Raw genomic sequence first — 15,267 nt, 5'->3', positions numbered from 1 at the left:
TTTTTCTTTCTGCCTTTACACCTGTAGTTTCCACTGTGGGATGAAGAAGCAGAACTAATCCTGAATTCACTTTGATTTGAAGGTTTGATGGAGCTGGTTGTTTCCCATTCATATCCCCACTCAGTGTCTCCTCCCTGAATCTCACATCTGACAGTGATCATCTCTCCATGGTAGATCTCAGACCAGTTGGGATGCAGATTCACAACCACCCTGTTTGAGACTGTTTATGTTCAACAATTTAAAAGAACAACAAAGATGTTAAATAGTATTCAGACGGATTTCTATTCTACATTGTGAGTTTCAAATCTTCTTGTCAAACTCACCCAGTGTGTTAATTCTTACTGACTGGCTGTACTGGGAGTAGTAAACTGGTTCTCCTCTTCCTCCTCTGCACCAGTACTGTCCTTCCTGTGAGACACTGATTTGTCCAGAAGAGTTGAAAACAGCATCATGTCTGATCAGGAGTTCAGAGGATTGATCTCCTCTGTACCAGTAATATTTCCAACCAGATGATGGATTCACAGAGCAGCTCAGAGTCACACTGCCCCCTACTGGAATGACTCTGTCATAAGCAGTGAGCTGTGGCTTTGGTTTCTCTGCTGTTAAGTTTGTAATAAATGTAATAAATGGTTAATTACTAAAAACTTAAATAACTTAATAAAAACAAATACAACACATCTTATTCAACAATCTCTGCTAATTTAACACAAGTAAGTGATCTCCAAGAGTTCAATGTGGTGTAATATATTATATACAATGAATACAAAGAAAACTACTACAAATTCTAATTGTAAATGTGAAGTACTAACCAAAAACAAAGAGAGTTGAGACGAGTGGGAGTGAAAAGGATGAGAAATGAGTAGATTACAGGGACAGCACAGTGAGAGGAAGGATGCAGAGTATATCAGGAGAAGAATGATGAGGATGGAGCTGCCAGAAAGGACAGAGGACCAATCAGAGAACTTTGTTGTAATTTTGTTGTACAACGTACAATGACAATAAAGTTATTTGATTGATTATTTGAACAGAGTGAGATGGAGACAAATGATTGGCTGTGGAGACCCCTAAAGGGAGCAGTCAGAAGAAGAAGGAGAGGTATCAAAGATGAATATCAATGTTTTTCAAATGAACCTATCATCACAACCCTAATTAGTACTAACTGTAAATGAAGCATTTAAAGTATTAGAATAGATTTAGTAAATTTCATTTTTAGAAAAAAGACATTTGGAACTAAACTGGTTCCAATTGTCAGCAAATGAAATGAAGCTTAAAGTACAGAAAAACTCAGTGAAACATGTTTGTGCTTTTCAAGCAGACTGACTAAAGAATCTCTCTGAAACTAGACTGAAGCTGATTCACAGAACACAGTGAAACTTGAAATGGGTCAAACTGCTCTAATGCATCGTTTACATCAAGGAATACATGTACATAGGTCATCTTAAAACATTGTAAAGAATATATACAAATAAATATTGACAAAATAAAAATAATCAGGATTTTATTGTGACTGGATCCAGATTACAGTGAGTCATTCAATCACTTACACACACACACACAATGAATGTCTCATATTTGACACACATACTGCATGAAGAGTGGAGTTAGAACAGAGCAAGAATTAAAAACTGCTTTTCAGTGTAACTATCTTTGGTGGCGCTGTTTTTAATGAGGAAGTAGATGAAGAAATCAGATTTTAAAACTGAAACACCACAAGAAAACGGCAGAGTCAGGAACAAACTAAGTGAAGCCACTGAGAGATGAACAGATGACATAACATCCTGTATGTGAAGAACTGATGGAAAACACAGATTTTCAACCTCATGTGGGGACATGAAAAACCCTGCTGTGCTTCACGTCTAATCTCTGCTGATCTCCTCTAGATTTACCAACACTTTCCCTACATCCACACCTAGTGGGATCTCACCATGAACACGCTTTTCAGTATTTGTTCAGGTTTTTCATCTGAATGTCTCGGAGCTTTCTGCCTTCACATAACTGAGATGAACGGGACTAGTTTGTGATGTTTGAAATGAAAAGAACAAATGTCTTGTTGCTCTGAACAGTTCACAGAACAACAATGTGTCTTTTGTCAAGCTTGATAATGTCAGAGGGAAAAGACTGAGGGATGTGTTTAGTACATAAAGCAATTAAAAATAAACAACTTACTACTGGAAATATGTGTAAAAAGGTAAAAATACAAATAGAAAATACATAGTTGCATACTGTACATATATCAGCAGGATATGTAGTAGATCAAACTACATATACACAGTAAACGTGTGTGAAAAAGCTTCTCTCTGCACCGTCACCTCTGTCCTACTGTACAACTAAATGATCATTTAGCTGCTGTTTGGAACATCCAGCAATCTGTGCTTTGTGCTGAAATAACAGAATATGTACATCATAATCTTATGAGCATGTGTGATGATGTGTTCTGTTGTGTCATCTATTAACACATTACAGGACAAACTACTGAGCATGTTGTCATGTTTTCTAGCAGAGATGCTCACAGTGGTTTTATTAAATACTGTCAATCATTTGTCTTTGGTTTGTTTTCCTTACAGGCCTGATAAAAAACACAGAAACAACATGGAGTTATCAGAGATGGAACCATGCTTTCTGACATTATTATGAGTTGTAACTCGTTTAACTATTTATCAAATAAATCATCACCATAAGCTACATGGCAGCATTATTACCAAAAGACGTTCCAGGTTTGACTTGAGTACGAACAGGTTCATCTGTCGCTGCAGCAGAAGATTTTCCTGTGAACAGAAGTGATTTGATTGAAATATTTGTTTGTAATTTCATAATTTACTATGATAACATACTGAACTGACAGGTAGTCAGATTAATATCTCCATTATAGTTCTACAAAATAAACTTACAGTAATATCAAACACAGTTACAATTTTTATAAACTCGAAATCGAACAATGTACACTTTTTAAATCATGAAGCTCATGTGTCAACAACACGACTCCAACCCACTAAACTAAGCAGTGCTCAGCACAGTTCCAGTGATTTCACTCAAATATCTAAATCACAGTTTTGCAAACCTGTGAATACAAATTTAATCATTTAGAAACCGTGTTCTCCCAGAAACAATTTGATGACCTGTTAGTTTCAGTCATGTTGTACATGTGCAAACTCAGGTGAAGAACACGAGTTGTGTCCGAGCATAAAAGAGGACGCATGTAATGACATCCAGGCAGAGCAATGGTGAAGGGGGGATTCAGACATTTTCCTCACTCACACTCTTTCCATATCATTGTTTTTCAGTTGTGCTTCCTCCTCTCTGTTTCATGTTCTTTATACTTTTCTGCAGGTATCACTGGCCTCAGAACTGCATATTGACCCAAAACTATATTTAACCATGTGACACATTGTACAAGCTTTAAATTCTGAGACTGTACCACAGTTTGCTGTTTCACAGCAAAAGAAAAATAACGATCATTTAAGACACAGAAGGCGGTAAAATCTTTAAATTAGATCTCTTGTATAATAATTGGAGTCCTCACCCTTCTTCATTCCAAAGGTAATAAGTTCAATCAAAGAATATGTGGCATCATCAGATTCATCTGAAATATACAGATGGTTTCAGTATTAAATCATTACAGACATTTCTAACTAAACATACACTATGAATCTATTGTTACTGAACCATTTCCAGAGTTTTCAGAGTCGTTCACTGATTCATAGATATGAGCCTCACCTACAGGGAAAAAGAAATAAATACATTTATTTAAAAGAAAAGTTATAATTCAAATTGAATTTTGTTTTTAAAGGTGTCAAAAGAACAAATACAAAGACAGCACATCTTTAATATTTCATAGTCTTCATTTCTTAAATTTAATAAGTCACACTCTGGCCTGTAAGATATATTCATATTGTTCTCATCTACAGAAAACAGTGGAGCAATAATATTGTTGGATTATTTCCATGTGGTAGTTTTACATGTGGATTTCTTGTTGTGTTTAAATCACCTCAGGAACTGATTGTAAGGAAGAGTTAATGCAAAGTCAACAACAGCAATAAGAATCCAAATAACAAAAAGGTAAAGCAGAGAAACCTAAATCATCATCATCATCAGTTCAAATACTGACCATGGAGAGGAGAGGACTGGTCATTATGATGGTTTTCACTCTCGTTGACCCCATGATTTGTGGTGGGGCGGCTGCTGCTCTCTGACTGAATCCACCTTAACAGAAATAAATACATATGTTTAATCCAGAGGTGGAAAGTGCTGCTGTTAAATATAAGAAGAGAGGAAACTGTTTACTGACCTGATAAAGCAGGAATCTGTGAAAAAGACATTTGTTGTTACATAGTTTTCAAACATAAAGAATCCTGCTGCTGTTTCATGCTATGACTTTAAAACATATCTATGTATCTAGATAATACAAGAGAAAGTAGCAAATAAACAGCTCATATCAGAAAGACAAATATCTCACGCTTGGACCGTCTGAAGCGACACAACAGGAGCAGAAGAACGAGAAGAACGAGAGAAAGGACTCCACAAACCAGTCCAATGGTCAGTGACCACGGAAATATTTCATGTCCTGCAGAGACTATAAGAATAAATATTATGTTGTAGTCAGAAACTTCAAATGATCTATTTTATACATGAGAAAATACATAAATCATTTGAATCTTACTCACTCTTCACTGTCATCCAACTCTGTGGTGACTCTTTTCCTGAGTGTTGACATTTGTAGAAACCTTCATGTGACTTTGACACTGCAGAGATAATCAGCTCCACTCTGGTATCAGTTTGGAGAAGTTTGTCATTTTGATAGAAAAACACGTTGTTGGAAAGTTTTTGTCCTGTCTTCAATCTGCAGCCAAGAGAAACAGACTGTCCCTCAGTCACAGGACGAACAGGACTCATCAGGATCATATCTGCATCTAGAAAACAGTCAAACAGTAACAAGTTTCAGTCAGAGATCATCTGCAGAAGAAGCTGACGTAGAGTGATGCTACATTTATTTACTGATATTTAATCTAATACTTACAAACTATAAGTTACTTTTTGTCACATAAACAGCTTTTCTACAATTTCTAGGAATAAATGATCCAACACTTGATTTGAATGTGATGATTGACACTAAATCTTCAGACTAATCCTGATCTTCACCGTTGATAAGAGACAGTATGGAACTGTCCTCTCTTTGGAAACAGAATAAGAGTAAAGCTGCAACTGGGATGAAGCCAAACGACAGCTTGTTACAGCAACTCTAGAGAGAACAGGACATATGGACACATCAATATACTGTGTCATTTATCATTTGAGCCCTGATCAGATGTGTCACCAAATGTGGTCACCAGAGGGAGCTGCTGTTTGAACAGTACACTATAAAGTAAGAAACAACAACAAAGAAAACTGGTCTTTAGAGCTGTTTAGACTATTAATGAACCTTTAATTCTCTGTTTGACTGCACAGAACATCTTTAGGACAAAAGCTTTGTGGAAAGAAGTCTTAATCTTTTTCAGTGGTTTGTTAAAGAGAGAGAGGATAATTATTGTGAAGACATTTAGGAATAAGTTGTATTGTGAACTGTGGACACAAGTAAAGAAAACTACCAAGATTATTAGTTGTGATATTTTTGTCTGTTGATGTCATGTTATTTAATCTACTGTACCATGTAGCAGAGTCATGAACTAAACTCTGAAAACTTCACTGTGTACAACTCAGTTCTAAGAAGTAAATGATATAACTGCATTTAGAAGATGCTGTAAATACAGTAATGAAATGAAAAGAATCCAACATACTGTGTCCAGTGATGTTGACTGAATTAGTGAACTGTCCTGATCCAGACTCACACCAGTACACTGCAGAACTGTTCAGTCCACTAATGTTACATGTTGATCCAGTCATCGTCCCCCAGTCAGAACAGAGGGACAGGTAACTGTCCTCAGGAAACCTCCTCACTCTCCACTCAGTAGAGTTTCCTTCACAGCTCAGAGACACAGAGTCAGAGGTGAAGTGTTGAACTCTGTCAGGACTCACAGTGAGAGACGCTGATGGAGGAAAATCTGAAACACAAAACATGTTGTACACACACATGTTGTGACTTATACAGAGCTAAACAAGAACTTCAAAAGATTTCTCATTCTTATTAATATCATAAGTCAACAGGACACCTGGAGATTTCTTCAGCTTTATAAAGTTCATTACTTTGCTGACATAGATTTTACATGTTGGTCACAGAAAAAATAACTGGAAGATAAAGATGAAAAGAAAGGAACAAAGGAACAAACTGACCTCCAGACCAGACAAACGTTGGTTTGCTGTGTTCAGTGTAAAACACTGGTTCTCCTCTTCCAGCTCTACACACATATCCTGCTGTGTGTGTCTGTCCATGAACCATGTAAGAATCCTCTTCAGTGCCACTGTCACTACCAGGTAGCAGCTCATATGTGTAGAGTCTGTCTGACAGTTTGGGAACTGTCTTATACCAGTAGAACCTCCATCCTGAAGATGGATGTTCAACCTCACACTTCAGAGTTACTGAGGCTCCAGGATTCAGCCAGGATGGAGACACAGTGAGGACAGACTGGGGTTTATCTGTTGGAAACAGGTTTTCTCTGTATCAACACATGTTATGTCTACTGTGCAACATTAAATTCAATTTATCTGAACTTGAATAATCTTGTAATAGGTGTTAGAAACTTTAAGATGGTCTAACTATGGAAAATCTAAATGTATATTAATAAAACTGAAACATTTGTTCTTGTTGACTTTGTACCTCACTTGTAACTTGTCACTTTAGATTAAATCATCTTCCAAATAAATGAGTGTAAATCTCTATGAATTATTAACATTTTCAGTTTGAATGACATATAACTTGACTTACTGTTGTTCACTGTCAGTTTGATGAAATCACTCCACTCTGTTGTTTTATATTGAGCATTTTTCTTTCTGCCTTTACACCTGTAGTTTCCACTGTGGGATGAAGAAGCAGAACTAATCCTGAATTCATTTTGATTTGAATGTTTGTTGGAGCTGGTTGTTTCCCATTCATATTCCCACTCAGTGTCTCCTCCCTGAATCTCACATCTGACAGTGATCATCTCTCCATGGTAGATCTCAGACCAGTTGGGATTCAGAGTCACAACCACCCTGTTTGAGACTGTTCATGTTCAACAATTTACAAGAACAACAAAGATGTTAAATTGTATTCAGACAGATTTCTATTCTACATTGTGAGTTTCAAATCTTCTTGTCAAACTCACCCAATGTGTTAATTCTAACTGACTGGCTGTACTGGGAGTAGTAAACTGGTTCTCCTCTTCCTCCTCTGCACCAGTACTGTCCTTCCTGTGAGACACTGATTTGTCCATTTGACTTGAAAACATCATCATGTCTGATCAGGAGTTCAGAGGATTGATCTCCTCTGTACCAGTAATATTTCCAACCAGATGATGGATTCACAGAGCAGCTCAGAGTCACACTGCCCCCTACTGGTACGTCTCTGTTATCAGCACTGAGCTGTGGTTTTGGTTTCTCTCCTGTGGAGGTTTGAATAAATACAGAACAAATGTACTTATTGTTCCTGTGAATTAGTAAAAACCTAAAAAACATATGCAACACATGTCATTCAACGATCTTAGCTAATTTTTTCATGACCAGTCAGTCACCAAACTGATCCAAACCTAAACAACAACCCAACAGGGAAACTTTACAGCACATTTTAGAATAAGGAAACACAACAAGTAAGTGATCTCCAAGAGTTCAATGTGGTGTTATATATTATATACAATGAATACAAAGAAAACTACTACAAATTCTAATTGTAAATGTGAAGTATTGTATTTCAGAATATATAAAAATATCAAACTGACCTGATACAGTCAGTGTGATGGTTTTACTCCACTGTGTTGAAGAATAGGAGTCTCTTCTGTTTCTGCCCCTACACATGTAGTTTCCACTGCTGGACTCAGAAACACTGAGAGTCCAGTAATTAACATGTGTCTGATGTGAAGTGGACTGAGGTGTTTTCCATTCATAATCCCACTCAGTGTCTCCACCTCCCTGGATCTCACATCTGACAGTGATCTTCTCTCCACTGAAGATCTGAGACCAGTCAGGTTGTAGAGTCACAGAGACAGAAGTGGAAACTGAGAGACACAAAGAGAAATATTGAATTAACTGAATTAACTTGATTGGTGTAAAATGTCCTGACAGATGTGTTGAAATATTAGAAACACAGGAACTAAACTCACCAGTTATCTCAACAGTGACCTCATCACTATAATCAGTGTAGTAAACTGGTTCTCCTCTTCTTCCTCTGCACCTGTAGATTCCTCCTTGTGAGACTCTGATATCTCTGTTTTCTTCACCAACAACCTGAGCTTCATTAGAGTTTGAGGTTCGTCTGAACCAGTCATATTTCCAACCATCAGAGTCGTCCACAGAGCAGCTCAGTGTCACTCTGCCTCCTACTGGTATGATTGTTGGACCTGCTGTCACTTTGGCTTTGGGTTTATCTGTTTCAATTTAAAATAAAGAAACAAATCATGAAATGTGTAGGTTTGAATCTAAATATGAAAAAAACTTTCAGGTCCAGTCAGTTTTATTTTTTAACTAAATCTCACAGTTCACTATTTTTCTTTAAGGGGTTTTTCAATCTGTAAAACATACAAAACCTTCTGTGTTTAAACCATTTCCATATCACTCTGAATTCTTTACTTTTCTACAGTTTTGCATTTCTTTTTTTAGTTTTGATATATTTCATAAAAGGCAACAAATATTAAATTAAACTGTTTATTTAGGGGTTCTTTCTTTTTCTTTTTCCTTTTTTTAAAAGTATTTCTTCAGATATTCTCCTCTGTAGCTGACACTGTACACTAAAGCACATACATCATGGTACAGTCATGTTGGATTACAGTGTCTGAGTTTTTGAACAGCTAACACCATGTATTCTGAGAGAAAAGTCAAAAACAAAATACAGTGGTTCACATTTAACTTGTACATATTCACACCTAGTTCAAATATATGAACAGAGCTTCAAAATAAAAGCTGTTGGTCGTGATGATAAAACATTGATGACTCACCTGATACAATTAAAGAGATTATGTTACTTTTTTTTATACAATTTAAGCTCCTGTGGAAACCAGAGCACTGGTATCGACCACTGTCTTCTGTTAATAGAGTTTGATATTTGTAGTGTTTATGTGACATGATCTGATCAGACTTTTCATCTTTACTCCATCTGTATTCCCAATCAGTGTGTTTTCCTTCCTTCATGTCACATATGAAGGTCACAGACTCTCCAGTATAAAAACTGGACCAGTTAGGATCAAGGGTCAAAACAGCATCTAAAACCAACAGAAACAAAAAAATAACACTACAAAATTATGAATATAAAGTATTACAGTACAAATGATGTTACTCACAGAAAGAGACAAATTGAAATTAATTAAATATAAAAAGAAGAGTTCATTCCAAAAAAGGAAGAGAAGTGAACATTTATCTTTAGCATGTCCAGAGGAGAAGATTGTGTTCAGCACTGAAATAAAGACTGAAACTTAGCACATCAAGAGGAAAACACAGCAAACAACTGGACTTTCATTAATGACTAAATGTAACAAATGATCAGTGGTAAAAATCACATCAAACTGTATCTGATGATTTAACACAATAAGTAAGTGATCTTTAGCAGTTCAATGTTGTGTTATATATTATATACAATGAATACAAAGAAAACTACTACAAATTCTAATTGTAAATGTGAAGTACTGTATTTAAGAATATATAAAAATATCAAACTGACCTGATACAGTCAGTGTGATGGTTTTACAAATAGAATGAATTAACTGAATTAACTTGATTGGTGTAAAATGTCCTGACAGATGTTTGTTGAAATATTAGAAACACAGGAACTAAACTCACCAGTTATCTCAACAGAGACCTCATCACTGTAATCAGTGTAGTAAACAGGTTCTCCTCTTCTTCCTCTGCACCTGTAGACTCCTTCTTGAGAGACTGTGATATCTCTGTTTTCTTCACCATCAACCTGAGCTTCATTAGAGTTTGAGGTTCGTCTGAACCAGTCATATTTCCAACCATCAGAGTCGTCCACAGAGCAGCTCAGTGTCACTCTGCCTCCTACTGGTATGATTGTTGAACCTGATGTCACTTTGGCTTTGGGTTTATCTGTTTCAATTTAAAATAAAGAAACAAATCATAAAACAGGTAGGTTTGAATCTAAATATGAACTACTATCACTATTTTTCTTTAAGAAGTAAATTGTACCGATTGTATGGCACAGATTGTAAAATCTGTAAAATGTACAACACCCTCTGTGTTTAAACCATTTCCACATCTCTGAATTTTTTACTTTTCTACAGTTTTGCATTTCTTTTTTTAGTTTTGATATATTTCATAAAAGGCAACAAATATTAAATTAAACTGTTTATTTAGAGGTTCTTTCTTTTTCTTTTTCCTTTTTTTAAAAGTATTTGTTCAGATATTCTCCTCTGTAGCTGACACTGTACACTAAAGCACATACGTACATCATGATACAGTCATGTTGGATTACAGTGTCTGAGTTTTGGAACAGCTAACACCATGTATTCTGAGACAAAAGTCAAAAACAAAATACAGTGGTTCACATTTAACTTGTACATATTCACACCTAGTTCAAATATATGAACAGAGCTTCAAAATAAAAGCTGTTGGTCGTGATGATAAAACATTGATGACTCACCTGATACAATTAAAGAGATGATGTTACTGTTTTTTATACAATTTAAGCTCCTGTGGAAACCAGAGCACTGGTATCGACCACTGTCTCCTGTTAATAGAGTTTGATATTTGTAGTGTTTATGTGACATGAACTGATCAGACTTTTCATCTTTGCTCCATCTGTATTCCCAGTCAGTGTGTTTTCCTTCCTTCAAGTCACATATGAAGGTCACAGACTCTCCAGTAAAAAAACTGGACCAGTTGGGCTCAAGGGTCAAAACAGCATCTAAAACCAATAGAAACAAAAAAAATAAAACTACAAAATTATTAATATGAAGTATTACAGTACAAATTATGTTACTCACAGAGGAAGATTTATTATAATCTATTAAATAATAATAAGAAGAGTGTACATTTACCTTGAGCATATCCAGAGGAGAAGATTGTGTTCAGCACTAAAATAAAGACTGAAACTTAGCACATCAAGAGGAAAACACAGCAAACAACTGGACTTTCATTAATGACTAAATGTAACAAATGATCAGTGGTAAAAATCACATCAAACTGTATCTGATGATTTAACACAGTCGTCCTCTAAAGATCCTTCCTACAAAGCAACCAAGCTGATAACAAGTGTGCTCTGTTCAAAGTGAACAAACCTCTGATCCTCTGTTCTCCTCACTACAACATTTTCTGTCATTTGTTCCATCAATCAGTGATTTACTCACAGAAAAACTGCAGCACACAGAGAAAAGTGTGTCCCATCCTCACATCCAACACTGACTCTGGGAGAAATTCTTCAAACTGCAGCAAATGAAGAGAAACTCTGTGAAAACACAAGTTACTGTATCTCCTGTCCTCATGGACTGTGGTTCTGTATTATTAGCTTATTTACTGGTACATTTGAGGACTTATATTGACAGTTACTAGTCATATGTGATTTAATCCTTAAATTTTAAATGTGTAAAATGCTGATGAACTGGTTTTCTGGAGTTTCTATGTATTTTAACATTAGAGATAGAGATGACTTCTTGAGCTACATTTCAAACACAACAACAACTGTTTCAGTGACATCATGGTTAAAATCTTCATGGTTAAAACATCAACAACAGTTTTCACTTGTGTTGAGGTCAGAAACAAACAGGAACAAACATTTCCTGTTTAATGTATTTACTCTTCCCACTTTCTAAGATTGACTAAAACTTCAGATTTACAGTAAAACAGGTAAATATTAACTATATGGTTTGTTCTACAATAAAAAACCTTTAACCTTTAAAACCAGATTTATAAAAATATCAGATTTTACAGGTTTAATCGCAGAAACTCTCTTAACTTCCACCTACAGCCCCTTTATTCAAATGTTCATTTATCTGCTACCAACAAAAACATATTAGTCAATTTAAAAAGCATATGATGCATTGTTAATAAAGTGGTGATGAAGACTGTACTGATTCATTTATTGGATTGAACGTTTCACTGATCACATTATAATATACTTCTATTATACTATAAATGTAGTTATTGAGAGGATTAGAGGTGAGAAACATTTTAAAAACCTTATTTCTGAGAATTTCATTTAAAAAATCATGAACATCCTTCATTTTTATTTTTTAGAAACTGACCCTTTAGCAATAGAATAGGAACTGGTGAACGGGTGTGTTCACTGGACACACCCCAGTGAAAAAATGAATTAAAAGGCAACCATATTTTACATTTGTGTTATTAACTGCAATAAACTGGTAAAGAAAGTTTATAAAGTCATTGATAAAAACAATAGAAAAACCAAATATATCTCTGCTCAGATGGGATTGTTGGGTTTTCTATATAATTTTTTGTATAATCATACTCTGTAAGGTCCTAAACCTTGCACTGTAAAGTGCCTTGAGACAACTTCTGTTGTGGATTGGCACAATACAAATATAACTGAATTGAACTGAATTGAATCTTTTGTACTCTTTATGCAAAATGTCCCAATTCGGAATTATATCATATTAATGGATTATATGTTGATACATCCATCGGGAAACATCACTAAAGTTGCAGCTGGTAAAGATGGAGCTAATTCTAACCACTTTGGTCAATGTAGGCGTAACATGAAATAGAAATATTATATTTAAATACAAGTATCCCAATATTGTACCTGTGTCCAGTACTTGAGTAACTGCACTTTATGTACTTTCCACCACAGGTGTTCCCTGCTGAGTCATCAGAAATGATCAAACTGACAAAAATGAAAACTAATCTAAACTGTTCTAGAGAAAGTTCATCTGGATTTTCAGCTACAATTTCTTGTCTTATAAATAACATGACACATTTCTCTGGTGGTAAAACACTTTAAACACTTCCAAATGAATGGAATGACATAATATAAGAGATTTGAAATCTCCTCATAATCTCTTTACATACACACAAGTTTCTAATCTCATAGTTGACATATGTACATGATGGTAGCTCAGCCTGAATACACTGATTGTGAATATATGTACATGTAGAAAACTAAGCAGTCCAGTAGAGTGTTACCACAGTCCTCCAAACTGAGAAACTGGACAAACTCCTGACTCTCTGCTCTTCTCATTATTAATATTTTCCTTCAATTGTATCATTCAAACAGAGAAAGTTGTGTACTCACAGAATATCTTCAGCATCCAGAGCAAGTATCACATCGTCACATTTAGTACTGACTCTGTCTCTGTGTTTCTGAGAACTCTGTTCACTTTGAATCAGGAGAAAACTGAAGCATCTAAAAAGAGAGAACTGTGTGAAAAAGAGGTCACTTATCAAACTTACATGTCTGTATTTAGTTTGACCACAGAAAACGTGTGAAAACATGTTCACACTTTCTGCTCAGCTACTATTAATATGAACTGTGTTTGAAAAGAAGAGACAGGAAGAATGGTAAAGAATTAAATAAAACAAACACGAAATCAGATAAAACTGTTGTATTAATTATTATTATATATTATATTTCATTTTTCAAACAGTGTAACATATATTTTACATTGTGTGTTAATTTGTGCATGTTATACTGCGTGGTGTTCACTGCCCTCACCCCCTTCATATTTCCTGTATTGTGGTGAATGTGATGTCTGTGTATGTCTGAAGAGCGTGTTTGTAAATAGATCTTGTGTGTGAATGTATCATACATATGTATATCAAAATAATTAATTTAGATGTTGCATTGTCTCTGTTTTATGTGAAAACCCTAAACACAAACATATTTAAACCTGTTGTACATCATTCAATAACAAAAGCTGACTACAACTGTTCCTCCCTCAGTATGTGAATACTGCAGCTATACAGTGAGATAAACTCACTTTTAATAATGGTCATGGACATGTACATATCAAAATGATCCTGTTTTGTCATATTTCAAAACTGAGGTTGTTGCTGCTGATTGTGAGGAAGAAGAAAGGTCAAAAACAAGAAAGTTAGACAACAATCACCATAGTACCACTCACATACACTTTGCTGCACCTGTAGTAAAATCTGGTTCATCAGGATTCAGAACAATCTGGAAATTAAGCAGACGTTCTGTTATTAGTAGACATCATGATCTGAAACATGAGTAAATACGTTGGTTCACTAGTTGATATTAGTCATAAAATAAACATTTCATTTTGAAAAAAATTTTATTACAAATCTAATGTGAAGAAATATATAATAAAATCATTTATTGATCAAAATGACTCCCAGTTGTTAGTGATCTGTGCAGCAAAGTCATGTGGTAGTGAAGGCAGGAAAACAGAGCAAAGGTTTGCAGAGGGGGGAGGTGAGTGTGACTGAGAGAGGGAGATGAAAGAAAGAATCTTGTAACATCTGCTGGTAGAGAGGATATGACTGAACTGACATTTATACAACATGGAGGCATTTGTGTGTTTGTATTAACTAAGACATTTAGACCTGTTTCTAGTTTCTTCATTCATTTGTTTTAATTCATTTGTGATTGTGCAGAAAACCACAAAATGAAAGTGAGTCCAAGAGATGAAGTGAGAGACTGAGGAGGTGAACTCATTATGACAATATGTGCAATAATTAGTTCACTGATGATCTTGATCAATGTCACATTACTGACAGCTGTTGTCTCCTCCCTACCTCACCCCCACCTCCTCAAAATCTGAACCAGGTTGATGTTTTTGTAGCAAACTTGAATGATGACTCAGTCTGATTTATTTCTTGTCCTCTTTCCTGTAATATGCACAGACATAGTGATACAATGTTAAGATGTCTCTGTCTTGCATCTTGTATCAGTGCTCTACACTCTTCACAGAGATGCTCGCTAGAGGGTACACTATTATAATATTGAGAACAACAGCTCTTTGGTTTCTCACTAACAATACTTTGTCCTGTATGCAGGAAACTGGAGCACATATATATGTAAATAAACTAGACCACAAAATAAGAATAAACTAAATATGCCTTTAACTGTAGTGTTAATTGTATTACAATGAAACAAAGTCAAAAGATGTAGGGGATGTCTTGTTTAATTCACTATCCTCCCATTTTCATCGACTTGTAGTAGTTTCTCTCTCGAAATAAAAACAGCAGAAAAGTTAACTGTTGGAGAAAATCTAAAAATAA

General features: G+C 35.3%; 2 protein-coding genes across 3 annotated transcripts in view; both read right to left on the bottom strand.

Moving 5' to 3' along the window:
- Positions 1-15,267, bottom strand: part of LOC117153014 (basement membrane-specific heparan sulfate proteoglycan core protein-like) — a 328,715-nt gene that overhangs the window by 23,067 nt on the left and 290,381 nt on the right. The window contains exons 30-32 of the mRNA XM_033326552.1: positions 9,966-9,975; positions 8,226-8,489; positions 7,845-8,120 (exon numbers count right to left, since the gene is read on the bottom strand). Of these exons, the coding sequence (XP_033182443.1) occupies positions 7,845-8,120; positions 8,226-8,489; positions 9,966-9,975 (550 nt within the window). The remainder of the gene's footprint in view (positions 1-7,844; positions 8,121-8,225; positions 8,490-9,965; positions 9,976-15,267) is intronic.
- On the bottom strand, positions 2,226-6,148 carry LOC117153019. 2 transcript variants are annotated; one of them, XM_033326565.1, is made up of 8 exons: positions 5,772-6,148; positions 4,662-4,907; positions 4,454-4,570; positions 4,286-4,301; positions 4,106-4,200; positions 3,664-3,714; positions 3,521-3,580; positions 2,226-2,765 (listed from the first exon to the last, which is right to left on the bottom strand). In XM_033326565.1, exons 1-8 carry the CDS (start codon positions 6,064-6,066, stop codon positions 2,680-2,682), a joined length of 966 nt encoding a protein of 321 aa, XP_033182456.1. In that variant the 5' UTR covers positions 6,067-6,148; the 3' UTR covers positions 2,226-2,679. The 2 variants fall into 2 exon arrangements, with proteins under 2 accessions (XP_033182456.1, XP_033182457.1); XM_033326566.1 differs by lacking the exon at positions 3,664-3,714.

The sequence above is a fragment of the Anabas testudineus genome, chromosome 18 (assembly GCF_900324465.2).
Source record: "Anabas testudineus chromosome 18, fAnaTes1.2, whole genome shotgun sequence".
Taxonomy (NCBI): Eukaryota; Metazoa; Chordata; class Actinopteri; order Anabantiformes; family Anabantidae; genus Anabas; species Anabas testudineus.
The sequence above is the reverse complement of the archived record's forward strand: the minus strand, read 5'-3'. Positions and strand labels throughout refer to the sequence as shown.

Bases quoted from the DNA above. Each gene is read 5' to 3' on its own strand.
- LOC117153019 (XM_033326565.1), bottom strand. From the start codon at position 6,066: ATGTGTGTGTACAACATGTTTTGTGTTTCAGATTTTCCTCCATCAGCG. The intron at 3,715-4,105 runs GTCAGTATTTGA...TTTTCCCTGTAG, and splicing joins CCAGTCCTCTCCTCTCCATG to GTGAGGCTCATATCTATGAA. The intron at 2,766-3,520 runs GTGAGGACTCCA...TTCTGTTCACAG, and splicing joins TACCTTTGGAATGAAGAAGG to GAAAATCTTCTGCTGCAGCG.